The sequence below is a fragment of the Lytechinus pictus genome, unplaced genomic scaffold (genome assembly GCF_037042905.1).
Source record: "Lytechinus pictus isolate F3 Inbred unplaced genomic scaffold, Lp3.0 scaffold_19, whole genome shotgun sequence".
In the NCBI taxonomy this organism is placed as follows: Eukaryota; Metazoa; Echinodermata; class Echinoidea; order Temnopleuroida; family Toxopneustidae; genus Lytechinus; species Lytechinus pictus.
In genome coordinates, this window is record NW_026974140.1 from 15,434,931 (window position 1) to 15,461,321 (window position 26,391).

The 26,391-nt window shown below is 35.8% G+C and overlaps 2 protein-coding genes across 3 annotated transcripts in view; one reads left to right on the plus strand and one right to left on the minus strand.

Moving 5' to 3' along the window:
• Nucleotides 1-16,614, minus strand: part of LOC129260537 (pericentriolar material 1 protein-like) — a 47,539-nt gene extending 30,925 nt beyond the window's left edge. For both annotated transcript variants that reach the window (XM_064114200.1, XM_064114199.1), the window contains exons 1-7: nt 16,465-16,614; nt 6,654-6,807; nt 6,167-6,271; nt 5,239-5,388; nt 4,747-4,890; nt 3,610-3,651; nt 2,867-3,217 (exon numbers count right to left, since the gene is read on the minus strand). In XM_064114200.1, coding sequence (XP_063970270.1) covers nt 2,867-3,217; nt 3,610-3,651; nt 4,747-4,890; nt 5,239-5,388; nt 6,167-6,271; nt 6,654-6,806 — 945 coding nt within the window. In that variant the 5' untranslated portion in view covers nt 6,807; nt 16,465-16,614. The remainder of the gene's footprint in view (nt 1-2,866; nt 3,218-3,609; nt 3,652-4,746; nt 4,891-5,238; nt 5,389-6,166; nt 6,272-6,653; nt 6,808-16,464) is intronic.
• Nucleotides 16,615-16,901: 287 nt separating this feature from the next.
• On the plus strand, nt 16,902-25,498 carry LOC129260822 (trafficking protein particle complex subunit 2-like). The gene is made up of 6 exons (XM_054898803.2): nt 16,902-17,011; nt 19,890-20,030; nt 21,214-21,299; nt 21,841-21,902; nt 23,183-23,268; nt 24,031-25,498. The coding sequence occupies exons 2-6, from the start codon at nt 19,935-19,937 to the stop codon at nt 24,127-24,129; spliced, it is 429 nt and encodes a 142-aa protein (XP_054754778.1). The 5' UTR covers nt 16,902-17,011; nt 19,890-19,934; the 3' UTR covers nt 24,130-25,498.
• Nucleotides 25,499-26,391: the final 893 nt, after the last annotated feature.

The following is a 26,391-nucleotide window of genomic DNA, read 5'->3' on the forward strand; positions in this document are numbered from 1 at the left end:
TGACAATAACAAGATTTTATTTCCTGATAGATGATGGTCTAATCTCACTAGTGCCAGCAAATGAAAATAAGCATATGTAACTTTGCATATAAGAATTTACAAGAACAACTTAAAAGGCCAATCATACCCCAACAAAAAAGTTGATAGGAATAAATGGAGAAAAATTAAATGAGCATGATGCTGAAATTTTCATCAAAATCAGGAGGGTTTTTTTAAATATAATTTCACATAACACTTTTATGCACAGCATGCGTCATATATGCAAATTAAGGAACTGATGTAACAATTTAACAATTTTTTTCGAATTTTATTTAATGAAATAATAGCTCTTACAATATAAACCATGGTCTGACTCCACTTCCAACCATGTGGAAAGGGATAATAATGAAACTTGATATTAATCAAGCACTGTTTTCACATCAATTCAATCAAAAATGGGGAAAATTACAAAAGGAATAGTGAGAATATGGTATCATCAGCTGATTCAGCCCCTATATACCATCCATTTTGCACAAGTGAAACTTTATTTTACATCACATTATGATTTTTTTCAGTAATTTGGAGATTTTCAGTGTTTGCTCGTTTGATTTTCCTTTATTCATATCGTCTTTTTGCAACCAAAAAATTACACGGGGGCGGCGGGCGAATTCGCCCCGGAAAGTCCAAAAAGAGCCCCGGAAAAGGGCTAAAAACATTCACACGAGGGCGACTGCAAAACTCATAATCGCCCCCGTCAACTAGGCTTGGGAGCCAGCGCCGGGTAATCGAGTCTACCCGATTCTCAATGCCAGAGTCGGGACTCGGGAGTCGACCCTGATCTCTGGAGACTCGAGTACCAAGCGGCGGCGGTTCTGAGATAAAGGGACTCGAGTCTTTGCCATGCTCTCTCATTCATGGACGAAAATCGGCCCCAGCGCCGACTCCAAGCACTGAGATAAAATAAATGTAGAATTTGGAGCCGAGGAGTCATATACTTCGAGCAGAACGTTTCTCTGCTTGTGTGCTTTAGGCTCAGTGTGACTGACTGCATGTGGTATGGGGATGCATCGTGTGCATTGTGTGTAGTGTGTATTTCTGTGTGTGTGACTGTAAAATGCCAGTAGAAACCACGTGCGCATGTGTTGAGCGACACTTGTGATTGTATCATGAACTGGGATTTGTGTGTGGATTGTGTGAGAAGTTTGGTGAAGGTGTAAGATTTTGGGCGACTTGATAGATGATTGCTCCCCCCCTAGCTCCCATTTATGTACACTCTCTAGCCCCATGTCGAGCTGCAGCCACCCATCTTGATCCTTCCCCCCAAAGCTTGTCTCTCCTCACTCCTTCTTTTCTTCCAAAAAGTTTATTTCCCTATTATTCTTGTTAATTTCTCCTTTTACAAGTTGTAATTCACTACGAACTTCATTATAATTTTAATGAAGTGTTTATCACCTCTTGTTTGTTTTTAAATATTTTTATATCTCTGTTCAAAACAAGAGTCTCGTCTATCCCTTTAAAAAAAATCACGCTTTGATTTTTTTTCTTTCATTCCAAAATGATAACGTTTGCTTGCTAGTCTTAAATGGGAGTCTTGCCTTATTAGAATATTGGCAAGAAGTTAATAAAAAAAATGATGTTATTGTTCTGTCAGTAATAAAAGTAGAGATTCAACTATGGATATTTTTCAGTCATATTTCATTTAATCTTCGTTATTTTAATCCAAACATTCATTTTTTTTTCAATGATGTATTTCACCTTTGGCCAGTTCGCCATTTTCTTAAGTGACTGAAAGCGTAGACTAGCCCCTTAATTCAGGGACATCAACCCTCGGCAATTTGTTTACATAACTTTCTTTGTCTCCGTCATGTATTGCACAATCTTGAGAAGCACATGTTTGGAAATCTGATATTCTTGTGGTGGTGGTGGTGGTGGGGGGGGGGGGGTACGAGATTGCCGCCCTTTTCATTCTGTTTTGGTTTGGCTGCCACATGGCCTCTCTCACTGTGTGGAGAAATTAGGTCAGGTAAAATTTGCAAAGACGTGGATAAGTTCATTTCAATTAGAGGCTGTGCAAGGCTAGGCATTCATGATGGATGATGGAAATTGCCAGTTTTGGTTCTGGTAGGCCTTTTTGTCATGAATCTGTGTAACTGATACGAACGCTTAACAATTCAATGACCTTTATGACTTATATCATTATTTTGTATGAATAATTTTAAGTCTTTTTTAAAAAAGTGTCATTTAAATAACTTTCAGTCAAATATGTACGAAGGATATTTGTTCAACTTCATAACATTTGCAGGTACCTATATTGTATGATAAAATAAATTACCTCAGAATTGTACAAATTCAGAACTTTCTTTTTCTTTTACATTGTCTTTAGACATTAATTAATTTGACAAATGGGCTATCACACTAAATAGTAAACACGCAAAGCTCACGTCAACCAAGTATCAAACATTCAAACTTGGATTAATTCATGGAGGTTCTACCTCCATGATTTAATCTGAATAGGTCTGTATTAGGTCCATGAATCAACTCAGATATCGTTCAAGCATCAAAATCAATCTATCATCACAACACTAAAATCATAAACAATCACTTCGAAGAAACAATGCGAAGGTCAAACCACTTCCCTGGTATATGCTAGCTACCGTGTATATATATACACACACACACAAACGCAAAAAAGCCGCGAAATAGCTCCAGAAATTGTAGCCCTGGAAAGTGGAAAAAGAGCCCTGGAAAATGAAAAAGTAGCCCTGGAAAATTTTTAAGTTTCTCCAAAAAGAGCCCTGGAAAGAAAAAAAGTAATTTTTTGGTTGTCTTTTTGGGGGTGGACTTTATCTTCAAATATTACTAAGTTATCAACTTCATTAACACTTACAGTAGTAGCCTCTGAAATATCCGAGCGTGCATCTAGATTGATCGACGCAGATTCTGCTACAGATGTAGCGAAAGATTCTCCAGAGTTCTGACTACTCCTGCCACCATTAACAGCAGCTGCCTCCATACCATTGAGATCATTACTAGTGACAGAGGATTCTATTCCTGAGACAGAACCAGCTAGGCTAAGCTCCTCAGCCAGCATACGCTCAAGGAGAGCCAAGTAACCTCTTTCTTGTTCCTGGAGATGTTCCTGAAGGCGGTTTAGTTTGGCCACCTGGTCATCCTTCTCTGGATTGTCCATTGAGTTTTGAAGAGTAGACATCATGGCATTGGCCTGTTTCACATAATCCTACAAAAATTGAGAAAAAGAATTAATGAAAAATGTTATAGTAAAGAATGTAGAAATGAGATACCCAGTAACATTTTACAAAGTAACCATATGAAAGAACTAAATTTTTTTAATGCCCAGTAACATTTTAAAAAGTAACCATATGAAAGAACTAAACAATTTTTTTAATGCCCAGTAACATTTTAAAAAGTAACCATATGAAAGAACTAAACAATTTTTTTAAATGCCCCCCCCCAAAAAAAAAAAAACTAATCGTTGAATAGCACATATCATAGATAACAGAACCATATTAATAATTATAGCCGCATTTCATTACTTAAACACAAAGAAAAATGATGGTCATTTTTAATTAAAATTTTATTTCTTGAAATGCATAGACAGTGGCTACTTACTCTTATTTGCATGAGTCTGGCCACTATTTTATTTCGATCAGGCTGAAAGAAAATGGAAAACAAAATCATCCTTAAGTTTGATCATAGTAACTAGCTTACAGGAACTAATGTCACTCTAGAGAACTAAAGGTGGTGAGAATCTGCCAAACTCATTATATGGCAAGCAGCTCTGATTACCCAGCATTCATGTCTTAAATTTTGAAAGCTTTAGAGCAAGCCTACTTTTCTACTATATAACAGCATAAAAAATCTCAAACTCCAACGAGAGAGGCCAGTTGAAGGGGCATCCACAGCAATGGCTTTCAATAGCCGTGAATAAATGTACTGCCAGCATTCATCATGATTTGATCATAACCTCTTTTCCATTTGGGAATCGGCTGCATCTAGTTTGCTTAACCTTATTTCAAGCACAGGAATGTTATCAGGGTGACACCCTAAATAGAAGTATTCTGTAATCATGTCTCATTACTGGCCTAAGAAGGATGCAGGCAGACTAACAAATGAACAGGATTGTTCTTCATGTTTAACAGTGAAAATTGAAGGCTATAAGATATCAGGTCAATTAAGTGATAATATTGATCAAATAACGTATAGCAGGAAGTGCAAATTGTAATTTTAAAATAATGTAGTTGCAGCAAACAATCATTTCATGAAAAAGTCTTTTAAATCAAGGTCAATTGTCAACCTTTTATCATGGATCTAGACCTGGAACATTAACATAAACTTATCTTTGTGAAATCATGAAATATTAGCTGATAACTGACATCACTAATGATCCCTAACACAGAAAAGCATATGTGGGACAGTGCATTAATAATATTGCTTGGAAAAATACCCTTATTTTGCTCATTTCTCAGCAACTGCACTTTTTCTTCCAGAGCCATGTGGCACATATTTTTATTTGCACATGCAAACACCTGGGTGGTCATTTCATTGGATTCTGTTCGAAGTCAGTTTTAGATTGTTACCACAACTGGCATTTCTTTTTAACCTGCTTAATCTGAAGAAAAAAAAAGTATGGCGATATCTTTATTACTGATATAAATAAGAGATATAGTAGTTTACTCATGACATTAATGCTTTGAATTTGTATCATAAAGTTTAATGCAGCCAATGAGTATTTGAAAATAGATTTACCTTCTCATTGACAAAGATTGTATCCAGTATGGAGGGAGGCCTTCTCATACCACTTTCAACTGATGATGTATCATCACCTAGTCTTGCATTGTTCACTCTATTGGCAATGCTCACTGATCCCAAAGCTTGGCTATCTGTGCTTTGCTATACATAACCAAAACAAGAAAGAACAGTTTACCTCTTATAAAAAAAGTAAGAAACTAATGATGTATAGTAGACACAATGATAAGTATCATGCTGACTGTTTCACAAGTGTGTGTATACAAAGTATACAGATGAGCCACCAAAATATAGCTACTTCTTCACACTTTAACAATATGGTTTAACATGGTCAAAATTGGAGTTTTGTCTCATATTTGAAAAAGAAAGCCAAAAGCGCTCCTCACGTCAAATTTTATTAAATAAAGAGTATTACATGTAAGTTAGTAGGAGTCTGTAAATTGACTTGTTATTTAATACACCACTTATCAATACAAAAAAAAGAAAGCTTACATCATCAACATCACTGTAAGTAAGCTGTTGTCTGAGGTGCTCTAGCTCCTCTCTATCTAAAACGGAACTAACATGCTGTGTTCTGGGGTAGGTTGCGGGTGTGCGACGGCGGGAAGGACCATTACTCATCATAGCAGCACCTTGTGCATCCTGTTGTGATAGATATGAAAACTTCAAATGATTTCTTCACAAAGGAATGCGATATGATTTTGAAAGAAGTTAATTAGCCTGCAGATGTATCTGTCTATATCAATTGAAAATTATACATGGTAAAAATCACACAAGTGAAGAGAAAAACTGTTATCTGTGATTGACGATCGTTCAACATCAAACTATGCAAGAAGAAAAAAATCTCACAAATTCACACTTTTTCGGGGGAATCTAACCCAAATCAAAGTTGTTTTTTTAAGAAACAAATAAAGAGAAGCAGATCTATATGTGAAAATTTGAACAAATAAGAAAAAAGCATTCAAAAAGTCAAGAATTTTAAAAAGTTGCAAAAAAATGCTATACCTACACATAGGTACCTAATTCAATTGTAATGAATTTTGCTCCAATACATCAAACAAAATGACAACCTAAATCATAGTTCTCAAGTTTTTACTCAGAATGATATTTTTTCAGTTCTCACAAATCAGTCACTAACTTTATATTCTAAGTGATCTCATTTTTAAAACATACACAAATTTCCTACTTCTGTTTCCATTTCTGTCTGTTTTTCTGATTTTCATATATTTTTGTTTTACAGTCATTTTATCAAAAAGGTTGGCTTCTCCATTAGAAACAAAATTAATATCAGTTCATGTAAATGTCCCAATTTTACAGGTCAAAAATTACATATCTATTACATGTACTGATCAACATATTTATCAATGCTTTACAATTAATATTTCAAGGATTTACATGGACAAATTCATTGTGAACTTACTGCTTTCCCAGAGACATTTTGTTCCCTCTCCTTATTCTTTGACTTTTTATTCCGAACAACAGCTGAAGGTTGCTCAGCAAATGTAGAACTTGGCTTCCAATTGTACTGAAATAGAAGTTGCAAATAATCAAATATAATTAATATCAAGTCATAACTACTCTGATCAAACTCCTATAAATAAGAAAAGGTCATGTACAGGTATGAATAAATTTTTAAAACAAACCTAGTACACGCACTGCCAGTACCGTCCCCGCGTCCCTTCTTCTAAAAGTGCATGAAAATCCTACTAGCACTTTTTTCAAATGTCGAAAACATGAAAGAAAGTAAATTATTGCATATGAAGATTGGACAGCACAATTACTCTACAAGAAGAAAACTATACTATACTATGGCCAAATTTCTTTTCAAGAATATGAAATTGAAGCTCACAGTAACAAGCTTTTTAAAACCTTTTCTATTTACACCACTTTTACAAATGAATACTTACATAATTATTTGGCTTGCTGTCCTCCTTCTCACCACCTATCAAATTAAAAAGGAAGTCATCCATGGGTTGTGTGAAGTTGTACCTAGGTACAGCATTCACCCGAGGCTCAGACATCACACTACGCTGAAGCGGAGGAGCCCTGCTGGCTGCCATGCTGTTTAGGACAGAAAAAAAAATATTATCAGAGAAGAAAAAAAAAAGCACTGCAATACGGGAAAGCAAGAAAGGTTGATGTGATGGCAAACTAATGTTTTAATAGGTAAATAACCCGATGAGCTACTGTAACATGAAGAAAAGGCAGACTTCTGACACTTGATGTCTCTAAAAACTCTCTACTGTTGAAATTGAACACTGCAATCAAAGATAGGCAAATAGATCAAAGAAACATTGTTGGAAGTAATATTTTGTGAAAAGAACGTTCCAAGCTTAAGGTCCATAACCTGTCAGATCTCAGACAGTTAATCATAAACAAGTTTATTATGTTCCAATACAGATATATTGACCTAATCATGACATTTGTCACCTAGAGCTCTTCATGTGATCACTCATTCTGTTGTAAGGGGGCCCTAGAACTGAACGTAAGATGAACCATAAGTTGCTATTAACTTCCACACAAGTTTCAGTTAATATATAATATTGTTCTTTAATATTCTCAAAAGGGTGCCAAAATCCCATTAAAATTTGAGTAAAATATACAAATTTTTATAAGAAAAGTACAACCCTTAACTTTTTTGCTTAAATTTGAAAAGACAATGGTGCTCAAATGTCTGCATACCCAATCACTTCAAACATCATTCAGGGTTTGGATGAGAAAAGATGCAGTTTGCTTCCTTAATAAAATAAACAAGTATGAAATGCATGTGTCCATACGTAGGGCAATGTTTATATTCAAACCTAAAAAAATATCTTTAAGGCCCTGTCACATTGTACCGTGCAAGCCTTGCGGGTGATTGCCCGCAACTCGCCTGCAACAAAGTTTTGAGCATGTTCAATACTTTTCTGCATGCAATCAGACTTGCGTGCGCTTCTGCAGGCAACTGTGTGTGAAATACTGTCAATGCGGGCGACCTGTGGGCGACTTGCGGATGGCAAAAATAGTTGACTGCAAATCACACGCAAGGCTTGCACGGAACAATGTGACAAGGCCATAATAGTCTGGTCTGTTAGCGAAATTATGTGGACACGGTGGACAAAAGCATGATTTTTTCTCCAGACCTTTGTTTATGTATAAGAATTAAAAATGGGGTATGCTCCAAAAAATCTGGCTGCAGGAACATAGAAAAAATGGGTGAAAATGTCAGAATTTATGAGTTTAGATTGGTCTGATATATAGACTAGCGGTAGTGCAATACTCAATAGCAGTGCATTATTTTGCATTGGTTTAGTTCTTGAATTCAGACCCTTTTTTAACAGATGTTCTGTTTGTCCTCACATCTCAATGCACCAAATATCTGAATGCAGATGCTAAACAAGGCGAAGGGTGCCGGTGGAGGGGGTTGAACGTTGGTGTGTATGTACATATTTTGGTCTTGGGGTAAAGATGTGCAAGATTCATTTTTTGCATGTGTTGGAAATTGTGTTGCCATGGTAACAGTGTATTATGGCAAAAATAAGGTAAAAATCTTGCAGTTAGAACTACTTCCTTTGTTTTCATCCGATTCTCATGAAATTTGGCACACACATTATCTTGAGATGAAGATGTCTAAAACACATTTTTGTGTGTCTTTCAGAAATCTTGTTGCCATGGTAACAACATATTATATGGTGAAAATTGGGGGGAAAATACTTACAATTCAAACTGCTTCATCAGTTTTCAATCAATTCTCATGAAATTTGGCACACACATTGGTATTAAAGTAAACATGTACACGGCACTTTTTGTGTGTGTTTCAGAAATTGTGTTGCCATGGTAAAAACATATTATATGGCAAAATTTAGGTAAAAACCTTGCAATTTGAACTACTTCATCAGTTTGAACCAATTTTCATGAAATACGGCTCACACATTGGCCTTGAGGTAAAGATGTGCAAGAACCATTTTTGGGTGCATTTGTCAGAGAGTGCATTGCCATGGTAACCACATATGATAGCCAGAAATGAAGGAAAACTAATTGTGGATCAAACTACTTCCCCTGTTTTTAGTCAGTGCTCATAAAAGTTGGAAGAAATATTCATCTTGGGGTAAAGTTTTATATTAGATTTTAAATGTCTTCTAAAACAGTGCTTCTCAACTTTTTTTTACTCGAGGACCACTTTGACTCTCATATTTTTTTTCCGAGGCCCACCTACCCAAAATTTAAGAAAACGTCCATTTTGATGTAAAAAAAAACGTTTCATGAAAATTGAACACAAAGCTCTGAAGCACATTCGCATCAAGCTGTTTGAGAACTAATCTGCATTCGGAAATGTCCGGTAAATGGGCGACAATTAACTACATACACAATATGCATGCACATGAGGTTTACATCAAAGTTAGATCGAAAACATCATATACATGTAGTAAAGTGTGCATGTATATGCTTTACAACATGCACGATACCAAAAATGTGTGCTTAGATTTTGTTTGACCCAAGTAGACCGATCGGACAAAACATTTTAACATGTTCAGACAGGTATATGTGTATACCATAGTTTTCCTCTATTTTTTTTTTCTCTCTCTCTCTCTCTTCAGCTTATCGTGGCCCACCTGCAATTGCTTCGCGGCCCACCAGTGGGCCGCGAAGCATGGGTTGAGAAGCGCTGTTCTAAACTGCATTAAAATGTTCACGCCAGATTGTGGGGGTATTAATCACCTTCAGTAATATTTTTAGGTTTTTTAGGGGAGGGGCGGGACTGGTCCTTAAAATCTGACATCAAAATAAAGAAGGTTAAAGGCGGTGGCCATTAGGAACATAAACATGATAAACACTCTTAAAATAAGCATCCCCTCAACTGCATAAGCTGGGGGTACACTGGGTGAATGTGAAGCCGTCCGCTAACGCAGAGGAGTTCCAACACTGGCAAGCAAAACGAAATATGTACCCCTTCTACTTTCAACAGCTGATTTTCCAAACCTTATTTCCACCTCCCCAAGATGTGCACCCCTCCCCATACCACTTTTAGTTCTACCCCCCATGTTCAAACCAGTCTACGCCTTTGCCCCTCAGGGGTCTTTGCATTTTTAAAGCGAGACATTACTCCCTTTTTTTTGGGGGGGGGGGGTCTTTAGAAAATGACCTTATAAATGTAAAAGTTAAAGGATTATGACTAGGAACTTACCCCCCCCCCGAAAAAAATAGGGGGCTGATATATTTTTTGAGCAGAAAAATGCCCCCCCCCCCCTTAAAAGGTAAGAAGAGTCATTTGCACTTCCGACCATTCATTTGAAGTTTAATGCATTCTGCTTTGACAAAAAAATTGTTTACGGTACCCAATTAATCATTGTTTATTTATATTCTCCTACTCAGTCTTTTATTCATATTTCGTTTTAACTTTATCACATCACTTTTGATTTTGAGCTTCGCCATACCATCTCCTTCTGTTTCCTCTCTCCGTTTTTTACTCTCTTCTCTCTCCAAGTACATTTTTTCTGACATATTATAAAGTGTACCTTTAATCATGCAACTAATTATAGAAATATATACATATACAAAAATCTCTGCACTTGTTTTAGAAATTCACTCGCAAATCCATGACTCAATAACATACCATATCAAAAATATACATATGTGCACAATAAATTTTAGCCTTCTATTTTCTTTCATTTAATTTTTTCAGTATAATTCTGTGACAGCCCCTGCTTTATACATCGTACATCTCCCATTGTCAAAAACTGCCAATATTATGTTTCAGTAGCAAATTTGTTGGATGCAAGCTGTGACTGTCATAAAAAAATGCAAATAATTTTCCATTGGAGTAAAGACAAACATATTCACTGTACATTGAGGAAATGATGACTTTTTATTTCTCTACATATAATTATATTCTAGTCATATCCCTTTCAGATGGTGGTAACTGCAGGAATGGGAAAACTTAGTGATAAAACTAAAATTTTCACAGAAAATAACTAAATCCATTTTTGTCAAGCAATAGTTATTCCATTCTGAATGCTGCAACCTTGTTAATATGAATTTGATGCACCTTTACCAAAATAAAATATCATGACAGTCATTTCTTCAATTCTTTAAACTAGACATTAAATATTGCTAATAGTATTATTCAGGACAGAATGTAGCCAAAATGGAGTTTAAACGATTATGAAAAAAAAATGTCATGGTATTATATTTCAGTGTAGGTGTAAGCATTCAAAATGGAATAATTGTTGCTAGATAATAATAAATCAAAATAGCAAAAAAAAAAATGTACTTAGAGAGGGAGAAAAAGAGGGGGAGAGAGGAAACAAAACAAGAAGAAGGTATATGGTAAAGCTCAAAAGTGCAAAAAGTGATGTAAGAAAGTCAGAGTAGGAACTGAAATGAACAAAGACTGAGTAGAAGATAAATAAAATATTGATTATAAATTGGGCACCGGAAACGATCTTTTATCAAAGCAGAATGTTTAGGGCTTTAGATTAATACGCTGAAGTGTAAATGATTTTTCTTCGCCCCCCTTTTTTTTTTGGGGGGGGGGTTAAGTTCCTAGTCGTATAATGATTTCCTTTTACTCTTTATGTGGCAATTTTCTAAAGCCCCCCCCAAAAAAAAAATGGAAGGGGCGCTTTTTTTAAGAGTGTTTCCGTTCCTAATGGTCATAGCCTTTAACCTTCTATATTTTTATGTTGTCAGTTTTTAAGGACCTCCTCCGCCCCCCAAAAAAAGAACCTATAAATATTATTGAAGGTGATTAATACCCTGCGCTATTATATGACGTTAAAGGGGAATCCAATCCAAATAAACACTTGTTTTCAGAGGAAAAGGAAAAATCAGACAAGTTTATAGGTCGAAGTTTGAACAATATCGGACAAACCATAAGAAAGTTGTGAATATATAACTTGTAAACATTGGTAATCACTATACCCATGAAGACTTCAAATTGACCGCATAAGTGATGTCATAGTGATGTAATGCAAGGACCACTGACTCTTCCATGTACTGGTATTGGCTAAAATGTCTTTTTTCAAAAGTTTTACTTTAAATTATATCTTTCTATCATGAGGACATAAAACAATATACTACCGGGTTTATATTACGGCCCCAATGGAATAAGGATTTAGGAGAAAACCAAAAATCCTGATAATTAAGTACAAGGCCTATGGGAAAGTTGTCCTTGCGGCCTCGCCCCTTGTCATAATTTACTTACCCAGTTGCCAATTTGAAATCTACATACTAGTAGTCTTAGGGATCTTAATTTTAAGACAGCTATAACTTTATTTTGCTTGTCCGATTTCTATCAAACTGTCACCATTCTTATTTTTCTCTTTTTCCACACAACATCTTATGACCAAGGCTGGATTCCCCTTTAACACTGAATATGAATCTTTACCCAAAATGAATATTTGTGTCAACTTTTATGAGCATAGGCTGAAAACCGAGAAGTAGATTGATCCACAATGAGTTTTCCCCGCATTTTTGGCTATCATATGTGGTTACCATGGCAATGCACTCTCTGACAAATGCAAAAAAAAGTTCTTGCACATCTTTACCTCAAGGCCAATGTGTGAGCCGTATTTCATGAAAATTGGTTCAAAACTGATGAAGTAGTTTAAATTGCAAAGTTTTTACCTAAATTTTGCCATATAATATGTTGTTACCATGGCAACACCATTTCTGAAACACACACAAAAAGTGCCTAGTACATCTTTACTTCAATAGCAATGTGTGTGCCAAATTTCATGTGGATTGATTGAAAACTAATGAAGCAGTTTGAATTGTAAGTTTTTTTCCCTAATTTTCACCATATAATATGTTGTTACCATGGCAACAAGATTTCTGAAAGACACACAAAAATGTGTCTTAGACATCTTCACCTCAAGACTAATGTGTGTGCCAAATTTCATGAGAATCGGATGAAAACAGAGGAAGCTAGTTCTAACTGCAAGATTTTTACCTTATTTTGCCATAATACACTGTTACCATGGCAACACAATTTCCAACACATGCAAAATATGTATCTTGCACATCTTTACCCCAAGACCAAAATATGTACATACACACCAACGTTCAACCCCCTCCACCGTCACCCTTCGGCTTGTTTAGCATCTGCATTCAGATATTTGGTGCATTGAGATGTGAGGACAAACAGAACATCTGTTAAAAAAGGGTCTGAATTCAAGAACTAAACCAATGCAAAATAATGCACTGCTATTGAGTATTGCACTACCGCTAGTCTATATATCAGACCAATCTAAACTCATAAATTCTGACATTTTCACCCATTTTTTTCTATGTTCCTGCAGCCAGATTTTTTGGAGCATACCCCATTTTTAATTCTTATACATAAACAAAGGTCTGGAGAAAAAATCATGCTTTTGTCCACCGTGTCCTCAAGTAGGGTATTTTTGACGCTAACAGACCGGACTATAACAATCTGACATCACCAACATGAAAAGCAACCTAAAATTTTCCTACAACATAAATTTCTTTAGGAAAGGATCAGTATTTATGAAAATATTGACAAAAAGAAGGAATTTTTATTTTCAAACTTTAAAGTTTAGTTTTAGCTCTCTGTGTGGTCACCCTAGGCTATAAGTATTGATCTAATCCTAATAATAATAATTCACAATTAGTCTACTTAGGGTCTAGATCTATGCCGTAACCGTATACGGATATAACATAAGCAGGTGCCATTATCCTCTTGGCTTTTGGATTTGTAAATTGTAGTTCTTAATTAATGTCATATTGTGTTCAGAATGTTTAAGTCGAATTGTATTCCCAATTAGGTCTAGATCTAGAGTCTATTACCAGGATACTTGAATTTACTCACATGATTCTCGACCCGTTATATTTAAGTTGTATGGCAGTGAGTCCATACTTCGCAGACGGTCATTATCTCAAAAACTAGCCAATATCCTTAAAATATCTGACATCGTCAACGTGAAAAGAGACCTAAAATTACCCTTTAGTGTAAGTTTCTTCAGGATGAGTTCAGTATTCATGAAAATATTGACAAAAGATCGGCAAATTTTTCACTGTTAGCGCCCGTTCCGAAGAAATCTGATATTCTCAACAAGCATCACGATATCATCATTTTGCAAGCAGATATCATCAAAAATGCGAGTTCAATGTGGTACTGACCGATTCTGTAGCATATTGTCGTCAATCTGATTTTATATCTCACTTTTTGAGCTTGGGTTTTTGTTTAAATATCCACAAAACCTTTGGTCCACGAAGTTAGGTCACAGTTTTTCAGAACGATTTTCTAGCACAGCGTGCATTCGTCGATCAGAATAGAATTTTGAGATTGCGATACCGGCGAAACCCCTGAAGGTTTGACCTACTTCACATTTTCGTCAATGATTTTATAGTTTACAATCTTGCCGTCAATGTGGTAACTATTTCTTGAATTGGGTTTGCATAAATTGTGAATATTTTTTTGTAAACAAATTTAAGCCTGAAGAATATTTTGAAAAGTTCGCGAAGTTTGGACACCCCATCATATTCGCCAATGATCTCTATATTTGAATGCATAATTAATTTTCGTAATGGCGTTTTGTTTCTTTGTTTTACTGAGATATCTTGTATGATGGTGGGCCCCAAGTCTGCGCACCTAACAATTTGAGTTAAGATTTAACATGAATTTCTTCTTATTTCACAAAATCTTTTGGTTAATAGTGTTCCTTGTATTATTAAAGGAGAATGAAACTCTTGGAGCAAGTTAGCTTTTGTGAAAGCAGAAAAATCAAAGAATAAGATCAACAAAACTTTGAGTAAAATAGGACTAGCAATAAAAGAGTTATGAGCATTTGAATGTCGAGATCACTAATGCTATGGAGATCCTCCCATTGGCAATGCGACCAAGATCTGTGATGTCACACACGTACAACTCTCCCATTTGGACACTGAAAATATACCCCAAAACATCTCTTTTTGCTCATTCTAATCATATGACAAACGATTCATCAATGATATAATGTTGTGAAACCTCTGTACTTGTCATCTCATACAGAGAACACCTCACCTTGTGATAGACTCTATAAAAGTGAGAATATAAGTGAAATAAGTACTAAAGTAATGAGGGAGTTGTACGTGTGTGATATCACGGATCTTGGTCGCATTGCCGATGGGAGGATCTACATGGCACTAGTGATCTCAATATTCAAATGCTCATAACTTTCTTATTATTCATTTAATCTTCCTCAAACTTTCAACAATATGTTTCTTTGATTTTTCTCTTTGATATGGATTCAGCTGGTTTCAAGGGTTTCATTCTCCTTTAAGAGTAAGTGTACCAAATTTCTCATTAAAAAATGAAAGAAAATATAAGATTTTCTTGAAAAAACCTTTGGGCAGTCATTTTCAGATTGAAAAAAAAATGGTACCCCATGTCTGCGCACTCATTCACTTTGCACACGATTCAGGGATTTTGATGACAAAGCCAAAGGCTGCATTTTGAGGCCGTCACATGAAATGCCCTGAATTCATTATTTTTCCACCATTTGAGTCAGATTTTTTTATGAATACCAGTCTATGTATTGCATGTGTAAAGTTCGTGCTCGTTGCGTATCTTCTTTTACTAGAAAAGTAGAATCGCGCAGATACGCGGGTGCGCAGACTTGGGAGACCGCGCAGACATAAGGGAACTGACCATACACTTAATGACTTAGTCTAGGGATCTATTAATTCTTCTTTCTTAGCGCTTTGAGATCTAAAGCGCAATATAAATTTGGTATATTACAGTAGAGGCGCACGGCCAAAAATGGAGACTGTCTCCGATGTGGGAGATTATCTCCAATATCAGAGACTTTTGTAAAGAATTTGGGTAGGCCCCTATCCAATTTCAGAGACAGTCTCCAGTTTTGGAGACCAATTTCCTTTGACGCTTTGTTTACATTTGCTGCAAAAGGAGACCTTGGCAGCAAATAAAAATGTGATGAGCAGATTCCTCATAAAAAATTACCACTTTTCACCATCTACTTAAAAATTTCACCGTCTACTTTTGTTTTGATAGGGATTTTTGGGCACGATTTTTGTTGTCGATCACACACAAAACAAATGGGCTTCTGACCTCGGTGAGACAAAATTTTGGGTGGAAAAAATCCTGCTTTTGTTGGTGTTTCTTTTGTCCTTTTGCAAATTAAGCAAGTCTCCAAAAGAGTCCAATATGGGAGATTGTCTCCCATACTGGAGAGAGTCTCCCATATTGGCCGTGCGCCTCTACTGTATTATTATGAAAATCTTAATTATTTTGGCCTGAACTCAGGAGGCTCAGCGCGGGTCCGGTGGTCCAGGTACGGGGAGGCGCGTCTCATTCAAGTGCCGCCGGGCCACTTGCTTGAGAGACACAGTCACCGCACTGCTGTGTCCTTGCTGCAGTGCCAGTGGTCCAGCAGTTCGCAGGCGCGAGCCTTGGACACAAGTTGCAATGCAATGCTGCACGATTTCTTCTGGGAACTGAACCAAATCTGACATTTATATGAAAGGAAAACTTGAGATAATTGACCTCAATTAAATGAGAAAAATCATGATATGGGTTTAAAACACATTTCATATGCCAAACAACACTAAAAATCGTAAAACATAATGACATGTTTGACCTTTCACGTTCACAATTTTTCAACAAGATGGCGCTATCACCGCTTGCAAACACCATGACAACCATCCACTTAAATTTCATGTTTTGTAAAATATCAGCCGTAACGAAATTAATGAGCTGCAAAAATCAAAAGCCGAATATACCTTCTCGACAACCGAAGGTGTTTCTAAGCTGGGAACACCTCTATTGTCGTCTCATGAGCTGCAAAGTAAAGCTTTACTACGGGCACTCTCACTGAGAAACGCACAGTCCGATCCAGGCTGCCATTTTGTATTCATTGCAGGGGAAAAATCGAAAACCCAAATATTGCGCATGCACTATTCAATATCAATTCGCCTATCAATTTTTATGAAAATTTGAGCTTTCAGAAATATGGAGCAAAAACCCTTACAAGATTAATTGTAATGTACAATTGACAACTCTTTAGAAGATTACCTTACTTTGCCATCTATTTCAAACATGTATTTCATTAAAACCGTTACAAACAGAGAGCTACATGAAAAGGACTTAACATCATTTATCAATATAAGTGATGAGGCACACTGGCGCGCGTCTCGCTTCTAGATCTAATTGGCTAATCATATGGAGCTGAAACTATTTTCTTGCAGGTAATCCGTAAAAGTACTTCCGGGTATATCTAGACGTTCATGTGAATTGTGATGGGATGTAACCCGGGGGCCGTAACTTCTGGTAAGATTTTTTTTTTCTACTGTTGAGTCACTTGAATGAGTAACATGAGCTGAATAATTGTAATATTGCCGAAAGCTGTATGTACTGAATGTTATCATGTTATGTATTCAAGTCAACTTACCAGGTTGAAAAAAATCCGTCCCCAGCAGCCACTGCCACAGCGCCACTGGCTGCTTTCGCAGCAGGCAGAACAGCCAGGCCTGGCACGCCCGCGGCCCAGCTAGCTCAGTAGCTGTGCCGCCTGGCCTGCTGAACGGGGATCCCTCGCAAGACAGAAGCTTGGCTGCGCTGGGTCAGAGCTAGCACTAGTAGTAGTATACTACCGGAGCCGGAGGTTACTCGGCCTCAGCTCAGGCCCCGGCAGCGGCAAGAGCCAAGTAAGAGCTTGCCTTGAGGACCCCATGATGATATTTTTTAATATCTTCTTCTTCTTCAAGCTACACTGCCTCCTTCAATCCTGAAGATTCTTGCAGTATTGTAGTACCGGGGACCGGCAGGTGCAATACACCGGGTGAACACCCTACTCTTTGACGAATAGTGTATTGGTTTTAACGTGCATAGGTTGTGACTCTCCTATACACGTAACCCAGAGAGCTCCCGCCCGTGCAGCGGGCGGGAGCCCAGAAGCTTACCGTGTATTTTACCATTGTCACCGGACTAGGGTGATTTATGGTCTAAATATTTCTCCAAATGAATTGTGAAAACAGAAAGTATACAATTACCACGATTATATGGATGAAGGTCTAACGAGTGGCAGATTCCTGACATCTGGGCACAGTCTGGAACCTCAAAAAAACGAAAAGTTCTCTCCTTCTACCCAGTCTCGATCGGCCATTTTGTTACGATTTTTAACAAAAATGGCCGATCGAGACGGGGTAGAAGGAGAGAACTTTTCGTTTTTTTGAGGTTCCAGACTGTGCCCAGATGTCAGGAATCTGCCACTCGTTAGACCTTCATCCATATAATCGTGGTAATTGTATACTTTCTGTTTTCACAATTCATTTGGAGAAATATTTAGACCATAAATCACCCTAGTCCGGTGACAATGGTAAAATACACGGTAAGCTTCTGGGCTCCCGCCCGCTGCGCGGGCGGGAGCTCTCTGGGTTACTATACACGGGACCAACATTTGCGTCCTTTCCGATGGACGGAGTGTTTTCCAACTGCATTCACACCCGCACTGAACACAGCGGTGAGGCACGTTAACACACAACGCTAGCATCAGTTTTTTTGTTAGACGTCTTCCGGCATGCTGCGGGACTCGAACCCACGCACGTTGAGATCTACGATCTTTTCCGGAACAGGCGCTCTAACCGACTGAGCTACACTGCCTCTCCCTATATACCCGGTACTTCTTCATCATGGAGCCTTGAATAAAGAGACACATCAAAACAAAGATGGATTTCCCTAGGAAATCCATCTTTGTAGATAGAAATCAAGTAAATGTTTGTGATTTTATTTATTTTTACACCTTCATACGCCTAAAAAAATTGGTTAATAAAAAGGTGAAAAATTGAAGGTTTCTTACCAGACCGATCTCGTGTAGATCCCTCGATCCGCGTCCGTTTGCCAACAAAGCAAATACAATAGGTTTGACCCTTGAACCGCTTCGTTATGACGTACTTTCGATTAGCGATGTTACAAAATGCCGTTTTGAATAGATAAAAATTATTATTTAACAAATACTGAAATTTAACATGTGATTATAATCACATACCGGGTACTAATTTTTAGTATACAAGTAATTCTTATACGATGTATGTAGTTGATGTCCACACTGGCACACACGGTGGCTGCATCAGCCCAGTCCACAGGTATTGATGCAGTCAGCTTTTTTACATTTGACTTGTAAATTATACATTGTAATATCAATAATATTGACCTGAGTTTTTAAATGGGTCCCATATGGGACCTCCTTAACTCTGCCACACCTTACTATTTACTGTAAGGTTACATTCATGTATATACCTTGTTATGCTGGAAAGGTGTGACCTTCATGGTAACTCCAGTACGACAATACACCAGACGGTGGACTGTACTGTTTCCAGAAGAAGAACTCATGTTATCAATCGTACATGTATAATGGGTTGCCAGAATTTTGTTTCTTATGAATGATGGTTAGGCTATATTTTGCACCTCCTCTGTAGGAGAGTGGTCTGCTAGTGTTAAAGATATGAAAGGAAAATTGCTTTAGTCAACAATAAGATCATTTAATATTTTTATTTGCCACCTCCCCTGCCCCCCTCCCCCTAAAAAAATTACAAACAATCAGTAGAAAAATAAATTTCTAAAAATAGATCTTTTATTGTTTTTGAACAGATGTTCATGTAATGGGGGAAAATAAAATAATCTCTTGTCAGGTGCAAATGACCTGCCCTTTAAACCCTTAACAAAGCCCTTATATAGTATAGACTTTCTATTTTACCAGTAGAATTTTTAATTGAGTGATATGCCAACATTCCTTTTGGATGATGTGTAATTGAAAACTTAACTACCTTTGCAGTAGAGATCTGTTTTTGCAAGTAATTGAAATACCCCCACCCCCACCCCCCCCCCATTTTCCCTTCATTGGTGATTTCAAGTTCAGTGTTGACGTTTTGGTGTTACAAGAGTATAATGCCAAACATAAAATGGAGATGGTCCTGATAAGTCACCCACTAGGTGTTGAACTGTCAATATTGTGATATATGGATTATTTGTGTAAACTCAGAATACGTTTTGGGGGCTAGGAAACGCAATCCAAATCCAACACCAACACTTGAAATCACCCAATATTTGTAAGACTCCTCATTACTACTTCTTAGAAAAAGGCATAGATGAAGTTAATATCTGATAATTATTATTCCATAACTCTTTGTTTTGTTATTTCTTCTGGTAGAAAACGTATGGAAACAGTCCTCTTGAAAGACTAAGCACTCCGAAGATGTCTGGAAATTACTATTTTGTTATAGTGGGTCACCATGACAACCCAGTGTTTGAGCTTGAGCATAGTAGTCAATCAAGAGCTGCTGAAGCAAAGGTGTGTGTTTTCATTTTTTTTCCGGTACATAATTCAACATAAATCTTTGTATTTGAAACTAATTTTCCCCCCATGCCCCTTAATTTAATCACTGTGACATTTTCTTTCTTCAGTTTCAGTCCTTGGTGGGAATCCTACCCAAATTAAAAGTTGTTTTAATTGGAGGAAATAAAAGTAGAACTGTATTGGACAAACAATAAATTATTAATATTGAAGGATGTAAAATTGGCAATCACTAATTCACCATACATGTACATGTACATGTGGAGACTTCAAACTTGCCGCATTAATGATGTCAGACTCATAGTCATATTGATGCAAGGACTGTTCTTTTATTTACTTCAATACATAAAATGGATGAAATATCATTATTTTCACAATTTTTACTTGAAATTATATTTCATGAGGACATAAAACAATATGCTGCATGTGTTACATTTTGATTACTGCCTCAGGGGAATAGGTACTTACGAGAAAACCACAAATCCGTGATAATTAAGTACATGGCTTATTGGAAAATTGTTCCTACCCCTTGTCATAATTTCCTTACTCGGCTGCCAATTTGAAAGTTACATAGTCTTAGAGATCTCAAATTTAAAACTGCTATGACTTAAGTTTCTTATTGCTTGTCTCATTTTTTTCTTCAAAATTTGGCTTATCTCACTCACAAATTTTTCCAAGGGTGGATTCCCCTTAAAACTAGTTTCTGAGATAATGGTTCAGTGTTGACTGTTGAACCAATTTGGAAAAAATATGACATTTATTTGTTCAATGCCTAATAAGCTTTTATTTCATTCAAAACCAAAGGGATGATTCAGTTGGTGTGTTGAAGAGCAAACATTAGTTGTATGTAAAAAAAAAAAAAAAAAAAAGATGTGCTGTGAAATAAATTGCAGAGTATGATAATATATGATCTTTTGTTTACAAATTTACAGTATTTGTTCACAGTAGCTGGAATTGTGAAATGTGATTGCTTTAACACATTCAGGCCTCAATCTTTCCTGCAAATAATGAAATTAAATGTAATATACTTGTCATTTTTTGCCTCTTCTTTTTATGTGAATTGTGAACTACAGTTGTATACTGGGAATTATCTGATATTACAATTTCAGAAAGCTCAATAGTCAATACTACACTGAAAGCTTAACCTTCCAAATTTATGTTATATCTTCATATGAAACAGAAAGATGACCACAGACACTTAAATCAATTCATAGCTCATGCAGCACTGGATATGGTAGATGAACATATGTGGACAACACAAAACATGTGAGTGTTTCCATACTTATATGATAATTTTTTTCTTTTTTTTTTGCATGAACAGTAGATCATGGATGTCACATGTCGTATTACTCCTGAAATATTGCAAAAAAAATATAAGACAGGATATGAGGGTATTTCTGCATGTAGAATATTTTTTTTTCCCAGTGGATGGATTATGAATTGGCTTTAAAGAATCCTTGAGGACAAATTTTTAACAAATTTATGATCTTACACTATAAAGACTCAGAATTGTAAATTTTTTAATTATGGGTTTGGAAAAGCTTGATTTTAATATGTTGAGGACCAGTACCTAACTAGTCACCATAATAATTATTTCCTTTAGAATGAATCACAGATGCACTAGAAATTCATTGACTGATTCTTCTATTTTTATTTTTAACAAATTATTTTCTGGTAGTGTTTACACAACAACATGCACAGAAAATTGATCAAGTTTTGCCATTATACTAAGGTATATATCATGTATTACAGAAATGGGTGAAATATAAAATTAACTTTGCCTGTTTTATCCTTGATTTCTTTTAAGGTATCTCAAGACAGTTGACAAATTCAACGAGTGGTTTGTCTCTGCTTTTGTCACAGCAGGAAATATCCTTTTAAAAATCATTCAATAAGTATGAAATCTGTATTTCCTGTATTCTTAATTAAAAATGGGTACCTTTCAAAGTTCCATTTGATGTGGAATATAATCACAATATATTGGTGCTATTTCTGCGAATTCTACATGTATATGCATAATGCCCAACAATCTATTTCTTTTCCTGGAAATCAGTTTGATTAAAGCTTGTATGTGTATGTATGATGATTATCTATCTACATGTTGCAATTATATGTGATTTTTGTCTCACCTGCATAGCAGAGTGAGACTATAGGCGCCGCTTTTCTGACAGCGGCGGCGTCAACATCAAATCTTAACCAAAGGTTAAGTTTTTGAAATGACAGCATAACTTAAAAAGTATATGGACCTAGTTCATGAAACTTGGAAATAAGGTTGATCAAGTAATACTAAACATCCTGCCCGAGTTTCAGGTCACATGACCAAGGTCAAAGGTCATTTAGGATCAATGAACTTAGACCATGTTGGGGGAATCAAGACTCAAAATCTTAACCTAAGGTGAAGTTCTTGAAATGTCATCATAACTTCGATAGTATATGGACCTAGTTCATGAAACTTGGCCATAAGGGTAATCAAATATCACTGAACATCCTGCCTGAGTTTCAAGTCACATGACCAAGGTCAAAGGTCATTTAGGGTCAATGAAATTTGGCCAAGTTGGGGGTATTGAATTACCATCATAACTTCAAATTTTTATGGATCTGATTCATAAAACTTGGACATAAGAGTAATCAAGTATCACTGAACATTCTGTGTGAGTTTCAGGTCACATGACAAAGGTCATTTAAGTTCAATGAACTTTGGCCATGTTGGAGGTAATTATTAAATTGCTGTCATAACTTTCAAAGTTTATTGATATATTTTTTGAAATGTGGACATAGGGGTAATCAAGAATCAGTCTTAAGTCACAGTTATTAAATTGCTGTCATAACTTTCAAAGTTTATGGATATAGTTTATGAAATGTGGACATAGGGGTAATCAAGTATCACTGACAAGTCTTAGGTTACATGATCAAGGTCAAATGTCATTTAGGGTCAATGAACATATCATTGTATCATTATATGAATGGTGTTTTATTGTGAATAATTATTTTATAGTAGTTTTCAAAGTCAGCACTGCTGCTATATTGAATTGCGTAATGCAGGTGAGACTGCCAGAGGCGCTCCACTTGTTAACATTACAAGTGAAGATGTATCATCATGTTCAGTTTGTTTCAAGCACTTTGATTCCTTGACCCTAATTATTATGTACGGATGAGATTTCTTGTTCTACATGATATCAAGAATGAAGATGGCATCAAAAACTTCTTCTCTGAAGTCTATGAATTATACATCAAGGTGAGTTTTTAGTATGACCTGAGAGTATGAATTTATGGTATGACATAAATGGAAAATCAGCTATTAGTAGTGCTTTTATTATATGATCCTGCATTTTTTTTAATTTGAATATTTCACTTCATTTGGAAATGCCATGCTGCAAGAAACTTATTTGTTTCAAACTTCATTTGTCATCATTGAGTTGATGATCAATCTCAACTATATGAAAACAGTTGATACTTCCTCATGCAGGACACCTGTGATCAAGTAAAAAACATTGATATTGGGACTGAAATTTCTTTTTGCAATGTGTCTTATGTCACTTTCAAAACAAAATCCATACTGATTATTATAAGTAGCTGGAGTTATTGGTATTTGTGAGATTATGGAATCAGCTCTTTCTATTGAGATATATTGATATATGAAATCCTTGTATACATGTAAGTACTCAATTTAATCATCTTAATAATACTTTTGAATAAGTTTAATTATCTTGCATCATCAGGTCAACTCATGTTCCTTTTGCAGAACATTTTCCTTGAAATGGTAACTTGCTACTTGGTCTTAGACCTTGGAATTAGACCATTTGGGCATTAAACTATAAAATGACAGACCAAGTGATTATTGGGAAAAATTGATAATAGACCAGGTGAGTTTTACCATGACAATTAGAACACTTGCTATTAATTACCAAGTGCATATAAACCAAATCTACATTCTTCCTATCCCATTGACATCATTCAAAAGTTTGAGTAATTGTGTTCTTATATATCTTTCTCCTAGTTTTCCATGAATCCATTCTATGAGCCAAGTAGTCAAATCAAGTCACCTACACTTGAGAAGAGGATACAACAGCTTGCCAAGAGATTCCTTACGAGCTGAGTTAGAATTTGTATCATAATTTTATAGTACTTTATCTTTGTTGAATTCAAGAAAATCAATATTTAAATGTACCGTGGTGCTCAAAAGCTAGTGAACCCCACCAGAAAATGAACATATGTAAATTGTTCAAGTTTTGTCACGGTTTAGATATTTAATTCTGAAGTCGGATGATAAAATATTACATTCAATTAAGTTTGTTTCTCTGGGCTTTCCAAACATTGAAGTGTTGTCTACATTTAACACTCGGCATGAAATAGTGCATTTATGGCAGGGTTCACTAACTTTTGAGCACAACTCGTGAGATTCTGTGAACATGTGTTTTTATAATGAGCACAATGAATATTTTTGTTTTGTTCCTATTTTCCTACAGATTTAATCATTTTGAATATATTCAACCCCCCCCCCCCCATCCAATAAAGTTAAATAAATGAATAAAGTTGAAAATAAATGGAAGGAAAAACAAATCAGGAATAATTTTGGGCTAATGAGTTTGCCATCATATTCCATTTGTTTGTAAGTTGGGACTTTTATAAACTTTAAAAATGTACACTTTATATTCCAGTTCATAAAGCCTTGCAAAACTTATGTTCAGCTTTATGAAACACCACAGGGTCTGGTGACACAAAGTTTTGTGATAGGTCATATACTTGGTTTTCATGAATGATTGTACATTGTACTCTTATGTTATGAATCATAAAGATTTATTCTATGATCATTGTTAAGGTTTGTGTTACCCTTCATGCCCAGTTACTTCACATCTTCTGTAGATATGTTGGAACCTGAAATTAGAACTATGGATGATACTTTTACATTATTTAAATTCATTTAGCCCAATATTCACTAGAATATAAAGCATTTAATCAGTGAGTAAATAAAAAAATGGGTCAGCTAAGAGTAATGCTTGATTGCAGAATTGCATGTTACTTAACATATAATCTTATTGTTGAACATGCTATAGCATGTGTTCTCTGAGCGTAATCAGTATTGTGTATACAACACAAGACTGGTTATGTGAGTGTGAATTTTAAATCAATGTTTAAAGAGTTAAGTCTTTATGAAACACTCACAAATTATACAACAGTGCACCAGAATGTATACATACAATATGTGTTTGTGATCATCTATCTTTTTGGTCACTTTCTTGTGACTTATTCATGTTATGCAAAGAACGTTCAAAGTTGATAATTTGATTTTAAGAAATCCTATCAAGACTCCATTACAGATGCGAGTGGTGTATATTAAGTGTATGTTTAGTTTGAGATACCCATTAGTGCAATATTTTGTTAACATCGATGTAAGAGCAAATTAAAAATTGATGTTTTTGTACATTGTAAATAAATATTACAACTGTAAGCTTACATGTACTTCATACCAATGTCAACTTTATTATTTTATGCCTGTATTTGGTGTCAATGAAAGAGTTATACAAAAGTTAATGATAGTTAATTTCATAAGATGAATCTCCTCACAATGAACACTTTGAAAAAAAGGCAAATGAATTGAGAAAGCATCACAATGGGGGAAAGAGAGAGAGAGAGAGATGGAAGCATAATGAAATCTGAGGCATGAGGCAAAAGTGACTGATATAATTCATTATCATAAATATAGATGAATGGATCAATTTGAGGAAATAAATATGTAGCAAATTTTTTAAAGAATTAAAGATGTAAAAGTAGATTGATGAAAAATAGTTCTGAATTCCCATTAAAATAGATGTACAGTGTATGGATAAATGTGGGTATGGGCGAATATAACAGCTAAAGCGAAAGGAGTAAATTTTATCACTTCGCTTTTCCTCATTCCCAGATTGGGATTTTTAGGAAAATTGTCTCTCTTAGCTACCAGAATAGGTTTTATTAGAAAGAAAATGCGTTCATATTCAGTTATTCACTCTGTTTTACTTGTATTTCTGTGAACTACGCAAGAGAAAAATATGTGCAAGAGAGAGGGAGAGAAAGAGTGGGATATTAGAGAGAGATGTGAAAGGAGAGACGTCACAGCAAATTAGTTGATGCTTGGTCAAATGTCTGGATATTTGGAGAATCATCGCAATGTTTTAGTTCTTATGAGGAGTTTAAAGTAATTTGATGACCCCCCAGTTTGTGAAATTAAAACATGAAAATAAAGAACTAAGAAAAACTAACATTTCCTTAATCAATTTAGCCAGGAACTCGCTGTTCCAGGCTGTTGTTGACGTTTTTTTACCTTCGCCTGAGCTCTGAAGCACTTTCATCCATGGAGATTCTTGGGAGTGAGATAATG

Bases quoted from the DNA above. Each gene is read 5' to 3' on its own strand.
- LOC129260822 (XM_054898803.2), top strand. From the start codon at position 19,935: ATGTCTGGAAATTACTATTTTGTTATAGTGGGTCACCATGACAACCCA. The intron at 21,300-21,840 runs GTGAGTGTTTCC...ATTTCTTTTAAG, and splicing joins ATGTGGACAACACAAAACAT to GTATCTCAAGACAGTTGACA. The intron at 21,903-23,182 runs ATATCCTTTTAA...ATTATTATGTAC, and splicing joins TGCTTTTGTCACAGCAGGAA to GGATGAGATTTCTTGTTCTA.